The 24,149-nt window shown below is 36.9% G+C and overlaps 1 protein-coding gene across 19 annotated transcripts in view; it reads right to left on the reverse strand.

The window, feature by feature from the left end:
- The window catches only part of LOC124428108 (protein turtle), a 194,685-nt gene that overhangs the window by 10,044 nt on the left and 160,492 nt on the right, over positions 1-24,149 (reverse strand). For 9 of the 19 annotated variants that reach the window (XM_046971760.1, XM_046971768.1, XM_046971758.1 and 6 more), the window contains 11 exons: positions 21,331-21,562; positions 18,333-18,608; positions 16,556-16,678; positions 11,032-11,319; positions 10,545-10,954; positions 10,176-10,447; positions 9,893-10,065; positions 8,677-8,757; positions 6,236-6,421; positions 5,806-6,033; positions 5,296-5,389 (listed from right to left, as the gene is read on the reverse strand). In XM_046971760.1, the coding sequence (XP_046827716.1) occupies positions 5,296-5,389; positions 5,806-6,033; positions 6,236-6,421; positions 8,677-8,757; positions 9,893-10,065; positions 10,176-10,447; positions 10,545-10,954; positions 11,032-11,319; positions 16,556-16,678; positions 18,333-18,608; positions 21,331-21,562 (2,363 nt within the window). Of the gene's footprint in view, positions 1-5,295; positions 5,390-5,805; positions 6,034-6,235; positions 6,422-8,676; positions 8,758-9,624; positions 9,679-9,892; positions 10,066-10,175; positions 10,448-10,544; positions 10,955-11,031; positions 11,320-16,555; positions 16,679-18,332; positions 18,609-21,330; positions 21,563-24,149 lie in introns of all 19 variants that reach the window. The other 10 variants (XM_046971770.1, XM_046971767.1, XM_046971775.1 and 7 more) reach the window with 8 other exon arrangements.

The raw sequence follows: 24,149 nt of genomic DNA on the forward strand, positions 1-24,149 counted from the left end.
ATCGACGTGTCCGTATTAAAGTGTCAAAAAAGAATGTCGGTGAGATCGCTAATCAAAATATGACGAATGAAGTTGGTGAAAGGGTAAAGTGTGCTATGGTATATGTTTGTGATGTCATGTATATGAGAAAAAGAGAGATAGATAGAGAATGGGAGGATCGTGAAAAGTTCCTGCTCCGTGATTATTAATGAATGATTAAATGAACAAGAGCAGTCAAAGAGAAAGAGAGCGAGAAGAGAGAAACAACACGAGCCAGCCTTCTACTCTCGACTTTTTCTCGATTCGAAGAGATAGATTGTATTGCCATTAATTAAGATTCAGAAGGATAAGCGACGGAAAAATATACAATATTGAAATATAAAAATATTTCAAGAAGAGTAATCATACGCAAGATCGAAAATGATCAACTGCCTTGCCTCGTCTCTTATCTATGTACTCCCTAAGGCCGCCGAACGAAGGTAATTAGGGTACTGACTGGATGTTACTAGTGTGACTCCTAGCTGTTTTGCCTGTATTGCTGATCTCATCTACAGTCATGACAATCATCCTAAGTAGTAGATAGTAGGTGGTAATGGTAGATTAGTAGGTCCTAGCAGGTAACATTGCAGAGCTGTAGTCTCGCATAATAGCGGTAGTAGTGGTAGTGGTAATAGTGGTAGATGGTAGTAGTAGTAGTAGTAATAGTAATAGTAATAGTAATAGTAGTAGTAGTAGTAGTAGTAGTAGTAGTAGTAGTAGTAGTAGTAGTAGTAGTAGTAGTAGTAGAAGTAGCAGTAGTAGTAGTGGTAGTAGTAGTAGTGGTAGTAGTAGTAGTAGTAACGGACATGTCCCACCGGCAAAGTGGCGTTTGCTCATTCGATCGACCGACAAGGATCGATGGCAATTTGATCGATCCGATCGATCTGATCGATCGATCGACGGACCGCTCGGCACGGCGTGTTTATAACACACACAAATACAGACATATATACCGTCGGCAAGTATCTTTCTCGGAAGCAACCGTGGTCTTGGGTTACGTAGTAGTAGTGGTAGTAGTAGTAGTAGTAGTAGTAGTAGTAATAGTAGTAGCAGTAGTAGTAGCGGTTGTAGTAGTAGTAGTAGTAGTAGTTGTTACGGTGATAGTACTTGTTATTATTTTCTGTGTGGTTAGCGGAGATTAGGCTTACTGTTCCGCCTCTCTATGATAAATACGCTGTCGTAATCTGGATTATCGAGGTGGAGCGCGTGATGGTCACGATCACGATTCGGGGGGGCCTGCTCGTGGACCGGCTCCGAGGTGGCAGTGGCGGGGGTGGTTACTTGCGTAGGAAGTGGTGGTTGATGAAGAGGTTGTGGTGGTGGTGGTGGTAGTTGCGGATTCAACGGGCTGCAACGGGTCAGCGTCGAGACTGACTCGCCGCACGCGTTTAGGTTTGTCGACCTACAGAAAACACAGAGAGAGAGAGGAGGACAAGAGACGCCCACGATTTTTTTCTGTTTCTTATTTTTCTTCTTTTCTTTCTTTTTTTTTCTTTTTTTTCCTTTTTTTTTTTTTTTTTTTTTAGTCTTCTATTCTTTTATTTCTTTTTAATGGTTTTTCTCTTTCTTTTCTTTCACGTGCTTGACTGTTTTCATTAACGTTTCATTTCATGTATCAAATATATTTTTCATTTATTTTATTTCTTCTTTTCGTTAATTTCATATTACATTTTTAAATATTGACGTCGTTTGTTCAAGAGACTTTATGAGTAGGAGAGAGAAAAAGAGAGAAAAAGAAAGAGAGAGAGAGAGAAAGAAAGAGAGAAAGAGAGAGAAAAAGAGACGACTTTCGAGGAAGGAAAGATGTCAACAGAATTAACGATATAAATTCTATTATCTTTGATCGATATTCGTATCTCCAACTTCCTCTCAGGAGTCTCTCGACCATCGGACATTTCTCTAGCTCGCGTCGGCTCTCTTCTGATCCTTGCTCTGATCGCGACCTCGGTAAGCGTTACCGAGTTAACGTTAACTCCGTATTCGTAGTCGGTTGAAAAATGTTGAACCCTCGACGTAAACCGTCGAACGTTCAATATTTAAGCAGCAAACGTCTTCCTCATTCATCGACTACGAATGCCGAGCTTTGTTAAAGTTCTTGGCAGTGGCTGAACCGTCCAGCCCGTTCTGGATATTCGTGTAGGTATCAAACGTGCATCGCCGATTGCTTCACGAGTTTTCCGTGTGAACGCAAACGATTTTGGTAAAAGGAGCCCCGTAAGATTCAAAAATTATAGATGAACTTACAAGGTATGAACGGGCTCGTCACGAGGGTAATGAAAGAAGAAAATAATTTATAGATTTTCATTTCGGAGAAGTAAAGTATGGAACGGGATAATGGAAAATTGGAATAGAATATCTGAGAAACACCCTCGCGATGAGCAAATGTGATTTTCACGAGTAACGATGTCGCTAGCGTTATAAAGTGAAAGTAAATGAAAGAAAAAAAAAAAGGAAAAAAAAAAGAAAATAGAAACGGCGACAGTGAAAATGAAAGAGGAACGATGATGTAAGGTTTATTAATACTATCCAACGTTGTCTTTGATTCCGGGTTGGTGCTGTCTGTTTCAAATGTTCGGTGTTACGTACAACTTATGTGTAAGCTTGAATATTATTATTATTATTATTATTATTATTATTATTATTATTATTATTATTATTATTATTGTATTATTATTATTATTATTATTATTATTATTATTATTATTATTATTATTATTATTATTATTATTAGATCTTCTTTTCTTTTGATAACGCGTCTTCTCTCGGTTCTTAGTAAGTATGGGGATTATTATGTTTTTCGAACGTAACAAAAATTGTGATGTGCACGTAACAATGGAAATTCATCCCGGAAGCAAAGAAAATTATAAGGATATTGTCGGACAGGATTGCGGTAATTACAAGTACTTTAATTAAAATAATACAATAAATAAGAAACGAAATTATAAAAAGACTTCGCGTCGCGATAAAAAAAAAAAGACGATCCAGAATAGGCATCACTGCAGTCGTATTGTGGACTTTTGGATGCCACGATAAAAATCATAATCGATTAGGTGTCCGATTTGTTATCATTTGTTTTTTCTTTTTTTCAAAAATAGCTTCGCTACACGTGCATCCCGTTTTATTTGTCGCTTCGATAATACGAAAGAAATACGCACGGCTTTCTCTTTTAGGAAATGTAAATGCTCGTTGTCGTTGAAAATAGCGACAGATAAAGAAAGATCGAAAAACAGAGATAGAGAAAGAAAAAGGAAAAGAAAATCCAAAAAAGAAAAAAGAAAAGGAAAGAAGATAAAGAGAAAAAGAAAGAGAGAGAGAGAGAGAGAGAGAAAGAGAAAGAAAGATAGAAAGAGAGAAATTGAAACGAATGCAATATGGCTTATACGAGATTAGCGTGCGCGAAATTTCTTTCACGCGACGTATGTACTTTTCTTTTTCCTTTTTTTTTTTTTTTCTTTTCTTTTTGACGTCAAACGAAAAAACAAGTGCACGAAGTGGTCGCGATGAAAAAGAGAGAAAAGAGAATGAAATAATTAGGTGCACGCATAGCCGCGCTTGAATGTTGTCGTATGAGAGAGAGAGAGAGAGAGAGAGAGAGAGAGAGAGAGAGAGAGAGAGAGAGAGAGAGAGAGTGAGAGAAAGACAGATTGAGAGTTACAGAGTTCGTTTCGTTAATTAATTAAGTTAAAGATCGTTCTCCAACCTCGTCCAAAATACCTCTGCTGTTGCGGTTAAGTCTGCCGGTTTGATTATCTCTTTTATTTATTTATTTATTTATTTATTTTTTCTTTTGTCTTTCATACGAATTTCTATGAGAAATAGATCTAAAAGCTCAAAAGTATCACACATATACATAATATATACATATACGTGTGTGTATTCTTGGACGCAAGAAGATCAAAAGAGGGTTTTTATTCTGGTTATGATTTCCTTTTTACTATTTTTCGCTTTTCGACTTTACTCGTGTCTTTTTTCTTCATGAACGGGGTCGAAGCGGCTGCTCTTCTTTCTTTTCTTTTTTTTTTTTCTTTTTTTTTTTTTTCTTTTTTCTTTTAATAATAAATCGCGCTTGAATCGAGACGACGAGAGGGAACGAAGAGCGAGGAGTTTCTCTCTCGTACGTCTCTCTTAAAAAAAAATTTCGGTCATCTAACTGAATAAATTGGCAAGGACGTCGTCGATGCAAGAAAAAAAAAAAACATTAGTTCTAATTGGTACGAAGTATTTGAAATTACGAATATTAAATTAAAAGTAATAAAGTGATTTGCATTGACGGCATCATTACGTATATTACGCGTAATGTTAACTTGGATAAATTCGAGAACGTAGATATATGAATAATTAATCATGTTCTCGTTACTCTTTAACTATAGATCGCTCGTGAGAGGTTTTGTAAAATGCTTGCGGTGCTTTAATTTGCCTACTGCTCTTAAAAAGGGGGAAGAGTGGACTTAATAGCTAGCTCTGGCTAAGCCTATGTGATGTATATTCTCATTGAGGTCGCATCTGCAACGTCTTACATCTCTTAAAGAATCAAGATCATCGATCCTTTAACAGGAAATTCGTAAAAGATGCCTAAGAACTTGATCGTTTTTCTTTCTCCCTCTTCCTAGGAAGCTTGTTTTAGCTTTCGTCTTAATCACCCGTCCGCCTAGTAGAAACCTCGTCCATCAAGGAGAATTCTCGATGTTTTGCCGCGCACTTTGTCGATCCGTCTCGTTTATCATGCATCGTCATTAGTCACGCAAACCACCGGGCGCTGAGAATTTATGCTTCCTACGAAATTTAACGCGTCATATTTCAACCGACTCATCGTACTTCGCTAATTTGTCCTGGAAACCGTTACATAAGAAGAGAACTTTCTGCGCAGGAGCATGAGAACCTTTTGTACACGATGATCCAGTCAAGTTAATGAGAAAATCTCGAAAAAAGTATTTAAACACTGTGTTGATTAAGAAAAAATTGTTTCAAGAACATTCTCCTTGTTAATCTCTTCTGAATAAATTAACGATAAATTCAGGGACGTTAATCTTTCTCAATCGGGGACGATTCAAAAGACAGGGCGATTAAGAGGATCTAAAAGGATACAAAGTCTTAGAATTTTGTTGCACGTTACAGATACGACTCCCTCGATCTAAAGATTCCTTAAATAGGGGTTTCGTCGTTGACGATCCCAGAAGAGATTCTAGGATTCGAAAATTTAGATGTATTTAATCATGATATTCTTTTTTAGATGGGTACCTGAAGGGAGGAGGAACATTTTTGGTAATAGACACTCACTTTTTCAAAGGCACTGTTCCTTGGGGCCCCTGCCCTGCGCCGTTCCTGGTATCTGTGACCCGGCAAGTCACCATGTTATACGCTGAAAGCAGTTCTATAATGTTACAAAACTATGTTAAATACATATGCGTTCGGTTTCACAGGTGCTTGCCCAGCCCCTGCGATGCTCGGATCGTTGTCGTCGTCCTCTAATTATACATCGTTCTCGTATTACTTCAATTAATTTCATTTTTTTTTATCAATCTCAAATTTGATTGTTAATCATTCTAAATTTAACAATTACCTCTAATCCTATTTACAAGTTCTTCTAGTACTTCACGTACGAGAAGTAAATCCCTATTACGCTGCATGTAGATTCGAATGAAAATATCATTATTTCACATATAATTCATTGTTAATTATAAGTAAGAGAAAGATCGACACGACCAAGAGCAGAGATGCAGGCCGGATACAAGACATGTTCGTTGCATATCAAGCTTTTTTTCACCAAAGGAACGTCCTTAATCATACCTTTCTCCTGTTTTCGTCTTTTCCGCTTATTGCAGATCTTCACTGCGCATATACTCAGGATAATGGCGACGATGAAGAAAAGAATACCACCCACAACCCCGGCCGTAATCGCCTTATGTTTCACACGAGCAGGCACAGGAAATTTCACTTGATCGCTGGCACCATAATTCGTCGCTGAGTTGGCGAACACTTGGAAATAATATGTCCTACCACCGACCAGATTCTTCACTGTTAGCCCGAAGCAATAAAAAGAAAATTCATTGGTGTAAAAAAATTATATCATTGACCAATCAAATGTTTGGTATTCATACGACTATTAAAGTAATAGATTTTGATAAATTATTGACCATTGGATCTGTAATACAATTTGTAAAATGGCTTTTTACAAAATTACTGTTAACTTTAATTACTAGTTATCTTTTTAACTTACCCAAATAGCTTGTTTCCTCCGGACGAATTTGTCCCTTGTTGAGATTCTTCCAGGGCCCGTCCGTTTTGTATTTAATAGTATAATGTTGAATGAGATGATTTCGCTCCGAGGGAGCTTCCCAAGTAATCAGAAAGCCGTTACTGACCTCGGTCACCGTGAGATTTTTCGGTGGACCAGGTTTCGGTCCTGTAAATACATCGACGTATATAACATTAAATAAATTGATTGAGATAATAATACTACGTATAGAATTTTTATGTAGAAAGGAATCAAGTCATATTATGAGAAGTTATTTCTATTATGTCATCGCGAATGAAACTTTAATGTTTCATTTTTATTGAGGCATTCTAGATCACGAATAAAAGAATATATTAGATACGAGAAGAAAGAGGGAGAGATCATTCATCATTCCCTTTCAACGTTTTCTTCTTTACGAATTCCACTTGTTATTGAATGTTTTCTTTTTTCTTTTTCTTTTTTCTTCTAAAAATAAGGTCAGCTAGAATTAGGATTACGTGCGTTAATAAGGGTAACGAATGAATCCCGGAAGTAATTAGGCTGTAACATCATACGAGCTAGAAGAGCCACGAAAGATGACCTCATACTTGCGACTAATCCTATTAAGAAGTACATCAATATTATTTCATTACTAACCCACTGTCGTTTAAATTCTAACCGTAAACCTTTCTGTGAAAATTGATAAATAAATAATTTATAAATGAAATAAAATTGAATTCATTGAAATTAATCGAGACGGAAAGTCTAATTAAACATTTTTCTTTCATTTACTCGTCCTTTTAATACGTCAAGATGATAAATAAAGAATAAAGTTAGGTATAAACGTTACTAAGCCATGAAATGAAAGGAAAAAGTGAATACGTGAATGAGTGGATTAATCTAATTTACAAGGATCGCGATAAAACCTGAAAGAAAACGTATTCGCCCAAATCTAACTTCGTTCTTTTCGAATAGCTGCACGAAAGGGGTGGTTTCACGAGTAATAGTGGTGGTGGTAAATGCATCGATCGAAACGGGAGAAACCCGTGGGAGGCGTGAAACGAGAGGAAAGCAAAAAAAAAAAAAAGAAAAAAGAAAAAAAGAAGAATAAAAAAAAAAAAGAAAACAGTTGGTCCACCGTGTACAAAAATCCAACGTTTCTCTACGTTTGAAGTTAACGAGATTCCTCCCATACTCTCTTTTCCATCGAGCAAACCTTAACAAAGGTTTCTCCCCTACTTTTCTCTTTTTCCAAGATAAACTGATTTTATCGTAATACTGGTAAAGAAGAGATAGAGAGGATCCCATGGAGCTTTTGAAGGAACTCATTTTGATTCCAATTTTCCATTTGCGAATTTCGTAAGGAATTCGTTAAAAGTAGTGACGATATGTGAAAGGCCAGCCACAGGCGTCGGAACAAATGTTTTATTTAACTTTAACTTACGAAATTAGCGATGAGTTAAGAGTATTTTTGCCTCGTTTAAAATGTATGAAGTTATAATTTCTCACCTCTACTCTTGACGTTACTAAATTCGTAAAGTATTTCGCGAACGCTTTTGTGAAATTAAATGGATCAAGTCTCCCTTTTTCACTTTCATTCGATTTTTTTTTCTAACTTCTTTTTTTTTTACCTCTTTCTTTACAAGACACATAACATCTATCTGTCTACTTTTTCATCTCTCTCTCTCTCTCTCTCTCTCTCTCTCTCTCTCCCTCTGTATTTGATTCCTTTCCTTACATCTCCCTTCATCTTACAAGCACAAGACTCGAAGTCCTTTATTGCGAAGCAATAACGTTTAATCCGGTGTGCTTCGAAAGGAGAAAGATTATATGGATAAGAAACGACCAGGAAGCTTCGACTTCTTTATTCCGATAAAGAGACGCAATAACGTTGCTAAGAATTTTAATGAGAGATTTTCTAAAAGCTCCTTCGCGCGTGGTCCTTTCAACGATGATCCCAAACGATCGATCTGAAAGATCTCTGAAAGTAAAAGTGCTACAAATTTCCCTTTGTGCTTACGTTATTGTAAACGTGCTATACAGAATTTTTACAGTGGCGTATTTTATCGTACAAATATTAAGAAAATCCGTGAGATGGGATGAGGTATATGGAAGGTGAGAATTTTGAAAGTGGACGTCGCGTACGAGAGTCACTTTTAGCACGTCGGATTTAATAATGGGGGACGTGACGACGCACACCTCTGACTACTTGCTCAACCCGTATTTCTGCGAACGTACATACGTACATTCGTGTAAAGTAAATATGAAAGAGGACAAAGGTAGGAAGGGAGAGTTCGTCTGAAAACAGATTAAAATATTACTTTTCCGACTCTCGTATGTGGATACCACGTACGTGAAAATTCACATTTTTACAAATGAAAATAACAGAAGGAATTAGAAAGAAAAGAAAAGAAAAGAAAAGAAAAGAAAATACAGTTGTATACCTTTCGGCCTTATGATTGTCGGGAAGACGGGATTTCCAGTAGAATCGGTCGGTAATATGAGGGTACTATAATCTAAGATGTCTGAAACGAGAAAACAAAACAAAAGAGGAAAAAATCGATTGAGAAATCAAAGAAAAGCAGGGAGACATGTTGTAGTCGCAAGATAAAGGAGGCTGAGGGTGGTGTTCGTAGGGCGTCGTAGGTGAACCGGAAGAGAGATTCAAGCGTACGAACATGATCCCCCAGGAGTATCATTAATCTCCTCTAATCCAGTTTCTCGAGGCAGACTAACAAGCAAAGCTGATGATGCGTGAGCGTGCATGGTAGCTGGTAAGGGTGAGTAGATTGCTGGATGAAAAGAAAAGAAGAAAAGAAGTAGAAGGACAGAAATCTGTAGGTGCTCGAAGCATCGTATGTACAAATGAAAGGCAATGAACCGTTGGATTCGAGGAAAGGAAATAAAAGCGGAAGCAGAACGAACGGCTCGATGGGTTTTCCGATACGATAAGTCGCGACGGAAGCCTCCGTTCCCTTTCTCTACTTTTATCTCTTTTGCTCTTACGTCTCTCTCTCTCTCTCTCTCTCTCTCTCTCTCTCGCTCTCTCTCTCGCTCTCTCTCTCCGGATTTTCTTTTCTCTCGCCAGTGGTAGATCCTCGTTTATGAACTATCTTCCATATAACTTTTCCATTCTAGTTGCGTGCCGATACTCAACCGAAAGAATCGTACAAATCGTTTGCAAAAGGCTAAGCTATTTTTCTATTCTTTTCTGGATCTTTTTTGGATGTGCATACGCACATAAAATCATTTCGTTAGAAACTTTTACGACCGAAGGATAAATAATATTTTAAATGTAGATTCTTCCTTCGGTCGTTTCTTTCATTTTGATTAAAATTTCTCTGACATTTCATTGGAATTTACGAAAATATTTTGATCGAGAATCCGCTTACCGCTTTGGTCCGTCGCAGCAGCCTGACCACTGGATGACGGAGTCAGTGCCACGTCTTTAAAAATGCAGCGATAAGAATAAGAATAAAGAAAAGTTGAAACGAGTAATAGAAGAGAAAGATATCAAGCAAATATTAAAGATCACTCTGTTAGTAATGTAAAAAGGCTGCTCGAGTTATTATTTATATTAATTCTACTTTGATATAAATACGATTCTGTAACTTGAACATTATTAAATAGTTCATTTTATGAATCAGAATCTTTTATTACCGAGAGTTCTGACGGTGATGACTTTGCTCATTGTTCCATCGCCCAAAGCGTTTTTTCCAATAACCTGAAATTCATAAACCGTAGCCGGTGTCAGTCTGTTGATCGTGACCGTAGTACTTCCCGATGGTGTCACAGGTATCATTTCCCATTCTGACGTACCAGCTTCTCTATACCTATAACAGAAAAATTAAATGATATCGTAAATGTAACGTGAATGTAATTATCGATGTAAAGAAAAAAAAAAAAAAAAAAAATTCGTTAATTTTAGATCGGAGTTACTTGCCAGATAGTATAGTCTTGTTTATAATCAGGTCCACCAGAATAACCAGGTAACCAACTCAACGTTACTGAAAATTCTGTAGCATTGCCAGTGACGTTGTAAGGCGCATGAGGTTGTGTACCCTCAACGATCAGTTGCGTCGAAGTAGAAATTGTAGCAACTTCGTTCGTTGCGATACAGTGATAAAATCCAAAGTCAGCTCTTCGAAGACTTTCGATCGTCAAATTACCGCCATTGATTTTCGCTCGGTTGCGTTGAATCGGAGCACCGTCTCTCTGCGCGAAACAAGTGAGTATAAAAGTCATCTCGATGTAATCGATCACCGTCGAGCAGATTTCTATTCTTTAGAAGACAAAATTTCGATGGTCATACCCTCTGCCACTGTATAGTAGGTTTCTGCGTGCCTTCTGCCTCCTGAGCGTTGCAATGCATTTCTACGGTCTCGCCAAACTTCTTTTGATAAATCGGTTCGGGTTCAAGTGTGAAAACCGGTGGTTTTCTAACAAGCACTTCCATAGGCGCGGAACTACCCTGCGTGCCGTGAGCATTATACGGAGTACAGGTATATCTTCCTTGATGATTCTCATTGACTCGCGTGAACAGCAGGGAGCCGTTGTTCATTATCACGATTTCCTTCGTCTGATAAGGCTCGAGGAGTCGCTTGTCCTTCGTCCACGTTACGTATTGTAATTGCGGATTAGCCTTAATATAGCACTGAACTACACCAGCAAGCCGGAAGGGCAGGTATTGAACCGTCGGCGTGAATGTGACCTTCGCTGGATCTGCATAGCAAAGTGGAACGTGATGATATCACGATGCATTTTTTTTTCTTCTTTAAAACACGTTTATCTCAACTTACATTCAACGTTGAGATAGGCACTGGCACTTTGGGGTTCGCCAATACCGTTGGTAACCTCGCAGAGATATTGACCTGAGTCGTCGGCGCTGACAGGACTAATGACAAGGCTGCCGTCCATCCTGATAGAAGCTCTCGTGTCCAAAGACGAAACTTCCGTGACGGGTGCACCTTCTCGAAACCAACGTACCGTCACATTACCCGGAAGAGCCTTCGCCTCGCAAGAAAACTGAACCTTCTCTCCTTCGAGCTTCGTCTGATTCGACGGCGGTACCATAATGACGGCTCCTCCTGTCGAAACGGAAATTAAACGCACCGTGAAAAGATTCCGCCTGTCCTTATCGCACTTCTCTCCTTTGATCGACGTTCCTTTCCTTTTTCTCTGTTTTCCTCTCTCTCCCTTTCTCGCTCGTTCTTTTACTTTTTTTTTGTCTTTTTGTCTTTTTTTTTTTTTCTACAACAAAATGGCGTGTATAGCTTAATATCGTGCCAGTGTGGGAGCATCTTCGAAAGCTTCGCAGAATCGCTTTTACATTCGGGAACGAGGAAAAGAACGAATCGAGTGGGTCCTTAGATGATCGTTTTAAAGGAAAGATACTAGGAGCGAAAGCGTTGCAGTTCCACGCTCGTATGAACAACGTGACAAACAAATGTACTCAACGATCAAGAATAATGATATTGGATATTCTCGAATGAAATTCAATTAAAATGCAAATGGGCTCTTCCCTCTTCGCCATGATATCTCGAGAGAAGAAGAAGAAGAAGAAGAAGAAGAAGAAGAACAAAAAAAAAGAACAAATTTGAAAGAAAGGAGCCGAATGAAAATTTGCAAAACATTGGATCCTTTTCTTAATCGGAGACGTCCTTCGATTCGATCTGCTATTATCGCGTAACTTCGAACGACGATTAATAGCGGAATAAGATATCCATGAAGTGAAAATAAATCTTCGTGAATCGTTGTGACGAAACTTTGCCAATATAAGACGGGGCCCGCACGCTTTTATATTTCAAATGCAATGCCGTTCGTATTCGATTAAAATACTTGAATCAAACATCATAGTTGCCCCTCGGCATTGTTTTCTTTTACGACGTTAAGACGATCGGCCTGATTTCCTTCTCAGTTTATAAATCTTCTTGATTTACGAATATAGTAAATGATATTTAATGAAATGTTAAAGTGCTATATCAAAATTAGGACGAGAATAAATTTTTTTTTTTTCAATTGAGAAAAATTAAAATACTTATTAATTGACTCGTCTTATTTATTTTCATTCGTTGGAAAAATAAGCAACGATCATTGTAAACGACAAATCGTTTCGTTGTTGGTGATGACGGAAACACAGCTAGGGCCGACTAATATCCTGGACGAAAGTACGAAATGGACGGTAGTGCTTTTAATGTTAGTCCATGCAGAAACAGGACATGAAACGAGATCGTGCCAGTATCGAGCCAGAGTCTACCCTCGCAAATAGGAACCCTCGTAAATATATACATGGGAAACTAAAGGCCAACGTGATGTGGCCAAAAATCGAAGGACAACCACGTTATTACTTTATTCGTATCACGATTTGATCTCTCCATTCGCAGATAAAGCACATTTCTCTCTTCGACGTTTTATTTATTAGATATTGTATCATTATATTTTCATAGACATTATAATCGTTTATTAGTTTCTTTCTTATTGAATATTAATTATTCATTAAGAATGAGATAATAGTCGCGTACATTCATACTCTCAAGTACTTATTCATGTATCTCCCTACAAATACTTTGTCAGGATGCGTATTATATTGTTGCCGATACCCGATGGAATTTTTACTTTAATACCCACAAGAATCTGGAAACTCGGAGCTTTGAGCAACGAATTCGACGTTCCAGAAGGGAATATCATTGTAGCTAGTATATAATGGAAAAGGGGATGGATGTATGAAAGAGGGTAAGAGAGTAAGAGTAAGAGAGTAAGAGAGTAAGAGAGAGAGAGAGAGAGAGAGAGAGAGAGAGAGAGTACGAAAGAGTGGATAAGGAATGAAAGAGTGGGGATCGATCTCAGCCAACAAAAGGTTGAACTCTTTCTTCGATTCAGCAATATTTTCCACAATCCGATCTGTCGTCACTTGCAGGGATTAAGGTAGGTTTTATGTATCCGCGCGATGCGCGAGACGCGCTCCTGGATTTCAACTCCAGATGTAAGAAATATTCGAAGAATCGTAGATCTTCCGGATTGAGGAGGATTCATTCTTCTCTATGAGAATTCCAACGCGAAAGTACGAATTTATAAAATTCTTTCCCGCGTAAAAGACGCTGTCATAACACGGGATATCATTCGAAATATGAACGATGTATGTTTTCTTTGATATCTGATATTACTATGATTTATTTGAGCAATCTATTAATAGAAAAAGTAAATGTTTTTGCCATAATATCGACTCGAATGGATTTTAAATGCATTATTTGTAACAAGTCGGAGATATTTAATAATAAATTGCTTTTTATACAATGAATGATTATCATTCGCTTCGATATACCTATCTACACTTCTTTGAAGGACGAATAAAAGAATATTTGTCTCTGTGAATCGTCTCTTGAAAAATATATACCAACGAACGTATCGCGCCTTGTGTTGGTATATTCTACGCTTTCGCTTTGCGCTGAAGGGTGATTCAAAGGACCCGTATTCATTTATTCATCGTCCACAGAAGTGCACTGAAGTTTAATGGTGACTATTTCAAAGATACCTACCATACCGTCTTTCGTAAGACGCACGATTCTTATCAAAGCCCAACAAACTTGCTTTCATTTTTTTGCTGTAACTAAAAAAGTGGACATCCACGTACGCGCAACTATTAAATTTGCATTACACGTTTCAATTTACTCACCGAGCCGACTATATTTTCTAAAAATTATCTCGCATTCTTTTATGAAAAAAAAAAAAAAAAAAAGAAAAAAGAAATCATGAAAGAACATTTCTACTACGTCTTTCTAAAGTATTCTATTTATTAATTGCTAAGATAAAAAGAGTTTATTATAATTAATTATAACTAATTGTGTTTCATCTTTCTTTACTCTGTTCTCGCAACAGAAGTTACATCGTAGTTATAGCTAAGAGAAGCAACTCAATTTAGCAATTCCGTTAGATGTACTTTCTCGACTCGAAGAAACATTAGAAAGGAGGTCAATGAAGTTGAAAACTTTTTATAAGATCTATCGTATCCAATGATTCACTATGACGATAATTTTAATTAATATATTATGAATTAACGCTACAGTCGGCAATTAGCGAAGATATAATTTATTATCGTGCGATTAAATAATTACATTCGTACGATTCTATTGCATATTCAACAACGCGGAGAGAAACGTACTATGCGTATATAGACTTTAAGTTTGGCACGGTTCGTGGATCCAAAAGTAAGGAAGATGGATTCAGGAGCTTCGCTAAATATTCAAAGCAAGATTTAAAAGTTTCCCACCGATGACAGCAGTAAGAAAGATATATATATATATATGAGAGAGAGAGAGAGAGAGAGAGAGAGAGAGAAAGAGAGAGAGAGAGAGAGAGATAGAGAGAGTTAGACAAAGTTTAACTTCTTTGTTGTCCTTTGAAATACTTGGCATTAATGTTGCCGACTGTCAGTATTATTTCATATGGGATAGAATAGAAATTGAAAGATTAGCAAATTAGAATTACGTCTCTCTCTCTCTCTCTCTCTCTCTCTCTCTCTCTCTCTCTCACTCTCTTTTTATTTCAATGTCATATTCTACCTTCAACTTGCAATCAGAGAGAGATATTAAGGCGAAATTTGTATTGGTTTAAAAATTTTTCAATTGCGAAAATTTCGATGGAAAACATTTAAAGATTTGTCCCAACACATTAAAGAGAAAATTATTAATTACTCGTCCTTCGATTCGTACTCGATAAAAATTTGATAAGTTTCTGGCAAAGTGTTGGAAAAGAAATATGTAAGAAAAAGTAGATAAGATCGTTGGGTCAGAAAGAAACATTAGCCGAGGGGTGCTGCGTTAAGGGGAAAGTAGACAAATCGTCTTTTAACGCGAGTTTCGCGGCGCGCGAGAAGCACCCTTAATTGGCCAGAAGGAGCCGCTGGAGATGTGTAGGTAACCAGGAAAATGGCGATGGTGATTGTGTTGGTGATGATAGTAGTGGACTGTAACCACTTTACCTAATGCGAATTTTATCGTTTCGAGGAAACGACACGCATACAGAACGATACGTATCAATTCATAAGATTTACGATGTATAATATATCAATAATATATACCCCGTACTCGAAGACTAGCAAATTTCAATCATATTGATTTACCTTAGATAGAATATATGCTTTGTTAGGATCGAAGTCGATCACGTTAATCGATTGATTTAAAAATAGAAAAAAAAATGATAAAAAAAGGAGAAACAAAAAGTAATAAAGAAGAAAGATATTCGAGTACTGGGTATTGTAAGTGTTATCGCTCTTTAGCTTTCGATGATATATGCATAATCATAATGATAACGCAAAAGCTGAGAAATGAAATATAAGGAAATAAAAAGAAAAAAAAAAAAAGAAAGTAGAAGAAAACTTTTTCAGGCTTTAATGGGTGCGCAATAGTGGAATACGTCTGTCCGTCCGTCCGTATTTCCTCGTTATTTTTCTCCTGCTCCTGTCCATTACGGGACGAATAGTAGAATTGGTTTCATCGAGATATGTTGCTCGATCACGATCGCTATTTATTTTCATCGATCGCTCGGTGTTGGCACGAATGAGATAAAAGAAACCATCGACAATGTTGTAAGCGGATGCTAGAAACACTTAAAGCTTTGTCCAGTCGTTCCGTGAGCATTATTAAGATACTAAAATGATCGCATGTGTATGTATGTATATGTATATATGCCTGTGTGTGTGTGTGTGTGTGTATGTGAGTATGTAAATATATAGTATGTACGTGTGATTCGATGAACAGCATTAGCGATGAAACGTTTCCAGCGTGTAAGAGAACAACAAAACCTCTGTGAAAGATCTTTGTAAAAATGAATGCCGGTGATGGCTGAAACACTTTCGATAATTCGCGAGCTCTCATTCTCTGTTTCTAATCACGAGATATTTTTGTCAATCAGATTATATACAATATTATACCGATCGTGAATTAACGTTCCCTTTCTTCCTTTGTTTCATCCTTTCTTTATCTTATCTCACTCTTTTTTCAATTATATTTTTTTTTCTCTTTCTCGAGCTTGATACGCGCTTGATTCGAACTACTTTGAGAGCCACAGTGATATAAGTCAATTACTTCTCTTCACGAGTTCAACACGAAAAAGTATGCTAAAAACTTGATGGTAAAAAATGTAGGCAAACTCCAAGGTGATAAATATGGACATGCAATTCGGCTCAAAAATAAACTATTATCTTTACTAGCGTGATCGAGTTACAAAGCAAATTGATACTAAAAATTATATATATAATATATATATATACGAAGAATGTCATGAATGGAAATTGAAAAATTACTGAATTATACCACTTTGACTTACTTTGATTATTTGATCGTATCGAGCGTCTATGCCGATATAACAACACCATCAAATTACTGGTTCGCTTTGAGGTATTCTCTGATACTGTGGTTACCGGAATTTCCATATCGGTATTCGCTCGATCTGTAATTATCGAAAATATTTGTGTCTAATAACGCTGTGTTCGTCAATAGCCGTCGCAATTCAGTTTTTATTGATTATCTGATAAACGTCGTACTTTCTGTGTAAAGATACTCTTCGCGATTATTTTCCCCGTAAAATATGAGATATGCTTACGCACCTATATATATATGTATATATATATATATATATATATATATATATATATGTACGAATATACAACAACAAAATTACTCGAGCTTGTACCTTTCTCGTAAAACGAAAAATCATAACGACGCGACATTTTTCGCTCGCGACGAAACGCTGATAAGAAAAATCCTGATTACACCACTGTCCTTGGTCGTACCAGAATAACAAATTAAAATATTCTCGTAGAGCGAAGCGTCGCAAAAGAAAATACAATATTTGCCTGTCCGTGTCGTAGAAGAAAGTATAAAAAAAGAAAAAAAAAAAAAAAAAGAGAAGAAAAAAAAAAGAAAAATGAAAAAGGCTGCTTGTCTTACTTATTGTCGGCTTGATTTCTTCGCGAGATGCCTGCAATATTTTTATCTCATTCTCTCCCACTCTCTCTCCCACTCTCTCTCTTTCTCTCTCTCTCTCTCTCTCTCTCTCTCTCTCTCTTTCTCCCTCTTTCTCTCTTTGCTTTTTTTTTCCTTCTATTTTTCCTTCTGCATATTTTTTCTTTTTCTTAATTTTTTTTTTTACCCTGACACAAGAAGGGGGATGGAGCAGGATCGTTTTCTACGTGGTAGGCGCCTCTCGTCGTCGTCTCGCAACCGCGAACCAAGTGGATTAAGCCGCATCATGGTTCTACCAAGGCTAATGCGTTTCTGTCAGAAGTTAATGCTTAATAGCATCCGCTAATGTTCCCCGCGTGATATTTGCGAGGTCGGATGAAAAAATGAGTTATTACTTCACGTTGTGACGCGATTGAACCCGACGTCGACTAGAAAGGACACCGTATGGACTTGTAAAAGTCTCAGAAAATGCTTTCACAATGGATTAACGCGTTATAAAAGAAAGAATAACAACGACAGGAAAGATGAAAAAAAAAAAAAAACATCATTTTTTTTTGTTTTTCACTTGAAAAATTTTTATAACATCGAGATAAAAATTGTTGTTTCCTATTTTTGCTTTCCATCATATCAAATTGACATTCGTCTAGAAAATCTTTTTTCTTGTTTCTTTTTTTTTTTTCTTTTGTTCTTTTTTTCTTTTTTATTCTTTTAACGCAATATATAAAATATACATATATGCAAAATACAGTAACTAAAGAATTAATGTAAATGAAAAAAGGACTTACGTGATCGACGGTAAAAAGCTAAATAGAAAATAATAAAGATCGTTATTGTCGACGATCTCTTACCGCTACGCGTTCTCAGCATAAACTGAAGACAAAGTTAGCAATAATTATGCCATTCGAACAAACATGATCTTATTAAGTTAGGTGTTCATCATTTTTTTAATTCAACATATCATAATAAATAAACATTCTGGATTATAATCAAACAATCCGTGTGAATCAGTAATTCTTGTTAAAACATCAGGATAAATTATTATTACGGAGTACCTTCGGAAAAGTCGACTTTTTTCTTTGAATATTAAGAATAAAAATAAATATATAGTAGCACAATAAAATAATGATTATCTTTCTCACCTGCAATGATGACTCGCGCGGTGTGACTGATTTGACCCTCTCCATTTCTCGCAATGCAAGTGTAATCACCAATATCCTCGTTCTTGATGGTAGCAATTCTCAATTCAGTACCATCGTTGAAAATCCCGATGGTTTGCGAAGGTTCGACAGGATTTGCGTCCTTATACCAGAGAATTTCAGGCGTCGGAGTACCTTCGGCTTGGCAGTTCAATATTATCGCATCGCCCAGATTCACGTAAATCATCTCCTCGGGCGTTATACTAAATCTGGGTGGCGCTGCAAGAATATTGAGTATTATGTTTTTAATCGTTCCACCGTTCGTTGAATTTTTTTTAAAGTTAAAAAAAAAAAAAAAAAAGAAAAAAAAGAAAAAATATTCGAATTTTGCACATACACGAGCTCTCACGATTTTGTCATTATAATTTTAATTTTCATATAAGAATAAGTTTTTTTTCGGTAAGAAATCAATTAAATACCGCAGTTATTATCTATATAAAAAAAGTTTTATTTTTTTTATCTATAAAAAAAAAAAAAAAAAAAATATATATCTTTCGAAAGAGATTTATTTTATTCAAAAATTATCGAAAAATTCGATGAATTTTCGACTCTCTCGAGGGGGCGAAAAAACGTATAAGTCGTGTATAACATAGAAGCGAGGAACAAATGTTAGAGAATGAGATCGAGAGAGTTCTTTTCGTCCTTGTCCAGCGTATAAATCAAATATTCCACGACGAAACCAATCCAACATTCAATTCGAGTGTTTACATGTCAGCAACTTTATATCGTGCCGAGCGCTACAAATTGGACGAGCGCCAAACTCTACGCTTTAGAAGTCCACCGCAGATGTAAAGAAAAAGCTCCGATGGAAGATGATAATTTCTATCCGTCGAATCTCTTCGAATCTCTTTCTTTTCGTATTCTCATTAGAATGACAATTGGAATATATAGATAACGATTCGGTACCATACGACGTAAAATGATGAAATTTACATTTAGAACGAACGAATGGAAAAAAGAAAAAAAAAAAAAATTTATCCTTCCTTCATTTCAGAAATTTTTCACAAAATTTTCACGATATCGGCTCGTAACTTCTTCAACGAAATTGCAATTTTCTTCTTATCTTATTCCTCTGGAAAACTTCGAGATCATTAATTACACAGCTTAGGCGATATTGAAATAAGTAATTGTAAGTCTGCCGTCCTTCCTCCTATCTCTCCGTTAGTGGATCGTAATTACGATTCGGAATATAAATTACATACGATGGTGGACGTCGTCCGGACGACGTCGGAAAAACGGACAGTACTCTATCATTGTAATGCGAGCTCGACGGCCGAACGGAGGCACTTCAGTGAAGGACAAAGGAGCCTTAAACGTTTTTCCGGTGCCCCGAGTATTTTTCTCTTTGATGCCGAGTCTATCGTCGTCGTAGTCGTGGTGGACGTAGTCGAGTGTAAGCTCGACGGCTCGAGGCTTGATTTCGGAGCAAATGACGAGGGGTGGAAAACACGAAGGGAGAGAAAAAGAAAAAAAGGAGTCACTTTCTTCCTTCTCTTTTTCTCTCTTTCTCTCTCTCTCTCTCTCTCTCTCTCTCTCTCTCTCTATCTCTCTCTTTCTTTTTCTTCTCTTCTTCTCTCCGTCTCTTTCACTCTCTTTTGTTCACAATCTAAATGCTTTTCCTTTTCTCTGGCCTTTCCGCGACGTTTATGGCCAAACAAAACGCGGCAATAAGTTTTTCCCTCCCTACAGTTTTTTTTTCTTCTTTTTCTTTTTCTTCTTCTTCTCTTCTTGATTCTTTTGGTCCTCTCTCTCTCTCTCTCTCTCTCACTATCTCTCTCTTTCTCTCTCTCTCTCTCTCTCTCTCTCTGTCCCTCTCTCTTGTTGTCGCATCGACGTTGACGAATCGGGAAAACGCTTGCGCGGTTCTTCACAAGGCAAATATCTTTGTTCTTTCTTTGTTTTTCTTTTTCTTTTTTTTTTTTCTCAATTTCTCTACCATTTTTCTTCTCGTCTTTCTCTTTTGCGACGAGGGAAATTTAAAAATCTGAGATAGAGAAAACAACGCTCGAAGCGTTTAACGGAGCATGAAGAAGCGATACTCTCGTAGGTATTTTGCCGAATTCTCACGAAGATATGCGAATGAATTCTTTCATCTTTTTATTTCTTTTTTAATAAAGAAAATATCTAGGATTTGTTCGTCTTACAAATAAATACGTTCATTTAAAATTATTTATTACTTTGTAATAAGAAAGAATATGAAATAAAATAAACTCGATGCTCGGAGAAAAATGATGTTTGAGTTTGAAGCAACTTCAATGTCGTAAAATTTTATATAACATTTGCGAACCGCCTTTTCCCAATTTCCAAGCTACGCGAATAGAAAATTTATCATAAGAATGGAAGAAGAGAGAAAAAGATGTAAGCCTCGCCGTAAAGTTAATTCTGTTTAAAATATGACAGAAATACGTTAGTTGTAGACGTATAATCTGCTTAAGCTCGAAGTAATATTAAGAGGAATGGGAAGAAGGACTCAAGAGGAAGCGAGGTAAGAGGGAGATGAGTTTGGGGTGAGCGCGATGTAACTTCGTACTCTCTGACGTAAGTCGGATAAAAGTTTCGAAAAAGTAACTACTACACCAAGTAACTACTGTGGGTATGAAACTTTTTTAGTACCCACCACCTACCCCTACCCACGATCGGTATCCTTTATTTTTACATAGGGATGAATATGACGAAGAAAGAAAAAGCATGAAGGAAGAATACCCGTTCGTCAACTTCGTTTAACTTTAAATCTTTCTAATCCTTTTTCTTTTTCTTTCATCCTTTTTTTTGTCCTTTTTTTTCTCTTCTTCTTTTTTTTCTTTTTTTTTTTTTTTTTAACACGTGTATGTGCACCTTTCTTTGAAATTTTTATAACAACGAGCCTGTGTTCTAAAATGTCCTGTAAGTAAAATCATTATGATAATAATAATTATTGTAAAAAAAAAAAAATGGCACGCACCGTGGACGTCGAGATGAAACCAGGTACCGTTCTTGTGACTGTTAGGCGACCTGTTGAGGAAGACGACCTTGCACTCGTACCAGCCTTGATCGCTCTCGCGGATGTTTGTAAGGTTTAAGCTGGCCACTCCGTAATTCGAATTTGGGCTCACTCTCGAGACGCGACCTTCGTATCCTTCGCCACTGTGGGTCGGATACGACTCGTACCATATGTATATCGGTATCTCCTGCCCCTTGCACCAACACCAACACGCAACATAAACGAGGGATCGCAATGGACGCGAGCTTACCGATGCGAGTGTATATATTTATCTATTTTATCCGAAGGATTAATTTCTTTATCTTCAATTTTTAAAGAATCCATTCTTTAATTACGTTTCAGGTCGCTCGCATCGGCCGAATAAATTATGAAACGATGACATATGACGAAACAAAGGTAATGCAGCGATAAAGACGAAGATATAAGCTTTTAAATGTTCTCCTTTTATTGGAGATCAGGCAGGACGGATGAAAACGGGGAAACATTTCATTTTCCTTCTTCACATATCAGCCCAAACATTTTTATCTTTATGATATATCAATATATTTTCCTATTCTTTTTTCTTTTTTTTTTTTCTTTTTCTTTCATTCACGCTTTCAAGTCCATCGTGCCGTTAATTGATTAGCAATGAAATTACCGTCGTGCATGCAAGTTATGTGTGAACTTCGGGTGCGAGTTCTTTGCCATAAAAAAAAAAAAAAAAAAAAAAAAAAAAGAAAAAAGAATATAACAAAAAGAAAAAAGAAAAAAAATAAAAGAAAGAAGAAAAAGAAATAGAAAAAGAAGGAAAGGAAAAAGAAAAAAAAAGAAATAAGAGACGATGAGAAAAGAATTGGGCGATGAACGAACGTGGTTCGTTTACTTGATCAACGATAAAAAATACATGCAACTATAGTTGTATCGTGCTCGTGATGTTCACAGAAAAACGTTTTAAAAAGATCTTTGTTCGAAAATCCAAGCGCAGTTTCGGATTACCAGGGGATTCCGATGCCGTTCGTTTTTGTCTCAAGGATAGTAACATAGCGAGGAGATGGGTATAGAGGAGAGAGAGAAAGAGAGAAGGGAGGTCATACGAATTGCAATCGAATCCGATCGGATCGTAGTATCCACTCCAATTTCCGATCCCAATGATTCGGTCTATTGGAGCATCCGCATCGCATCAAATAGTTCGAAATCGAGTCATCTGCCTGATAACATTTAACTCTCAATCGAGAATCGTTCTGTTTCGCGGTGTCAAAGAAGAACGATTTAAATGGCCTCGTTCCTAGAAACATTTCTTTCGTGTGTTTGCCTTTTTCAATGAACATTTCTAACATGCAACGTTGTTCATTTTATTTTAAAACAGAAACTTATTACAGATTATCCTATATGATGAAATAATAGAATTAATAACAGGACAATACTAAAAGAGTTTCCTTGCTTGTCGCATAGAAAGGAATGTCGTTGGGCATTACCTGCCCCAGTTGTGACGGTTTCTATTTCAAGCTGGCCTAGTTGCATTGATAATAACGACGACCACGATGCTTACGATGACTACGATGCCGAAGAGGTTGGACTCGACTCGCGTGATTTCAATATCGTTTTCCCTTGAGCCACCGAGTTCATTTCGGTATCGTCATTCGGTTGCGATGTATTGTACGGCTAGCGTGCCATGTAAAATATAAACGTGTATATATATATATATATATATATATATATATATATATATATACTTATGTATCGAGTCGCGGAATGCACTCGAGCGCAAAGTGCCAGAAAAAGGTCGTCCTCGGTTCCGCTTTCCTTCGGGAATGCTACACTTTCCTGCTCGTTTATTCAGTCCACCCCCTTTCACCTCTTCTCCCACCAACCCCGTATTCTCACCGATCTCTTCCTCTCGACTTTGCCTCCACGATTACTGTAAAGTATGTCCCTCGCAATGCTCGATTTTTCGAACGAAACGCGAAAACCATTTACCGCGCGGTTACCCTTTTAACCCTCCCTTTATCTTTTTCCTTTTACTTCAAAGTAACATTTCGCTTTTCCTTCCTGAATAAAGAAAAGGAATCGTACTCGAGTCGAGTAGTACGATCGATAATGACGTCTTTCTTTAATCTTCACGATTTTTCTTTAATCCTTTGGACGGATTAAAATTTGATCGCTGACCAGAGACAGTTAGAACTAAAATCCGTTAGCCATTTTCTCCGAAAGTATTTTATAATGTTCAATGGGGATTGGGGAAAAAGAAAAAAAAAAGGAAAAAGAAAAAAAAACTGTAGAATGAGTTGAAATGCAGAGAGAAAAGAAGTACGGATTAATGCAAGAGATTTGTACGTAATGAAAGAAGAGGAACGATAAAGAAGAGCGTGGAATAAATTATGAGAAAGCATTTTAGTTTTCAAAGTGATCTTGAACCTTAGGTTTTCTCTATTTCTTTTCGAAAATCATACAGACAAAAAGGAGTATGAAAGAGCATGAAAAAAAAGAAAAAAAGAAAAAAAAAAAAAATAAGAGAACTAGAAATGACGTAGACGTTGAAAACCCCTTCAAGATGACACGATATATGCAGGAAAGCATAACGTCATCGTTGGAGTATCGTGACCCTGAGTGAATAAGCGAGAATAACTCGCTCTCTTTCGTGCGAGCACCTAGACGAGTAGGCGTTTTACACCTACGCCTACGACAAGACCATCGACATATAGGTCGCTTGACTTTTCTCTCTCTTTTTCCTTCTTTCTCCTTTTGTTTGCTCTCGGCCCTATTTTCTCAGCAACGCTCTCAGTCACGTTATTGTTCGAAAA

The sequence above is a fragment of the Vespa crabro genome, chromosome 11 (genome assembly GCF_910589235.1).
Source record: "Vespa crabro chromosome 11, iyVesCrab1.2, whole genome shotgun sequence".
NCBI lineage: Eukaryota > Metazoa > Arthropoda > Insecta > Hymenoptera > Vespidae > Vespa > Vespa crabro.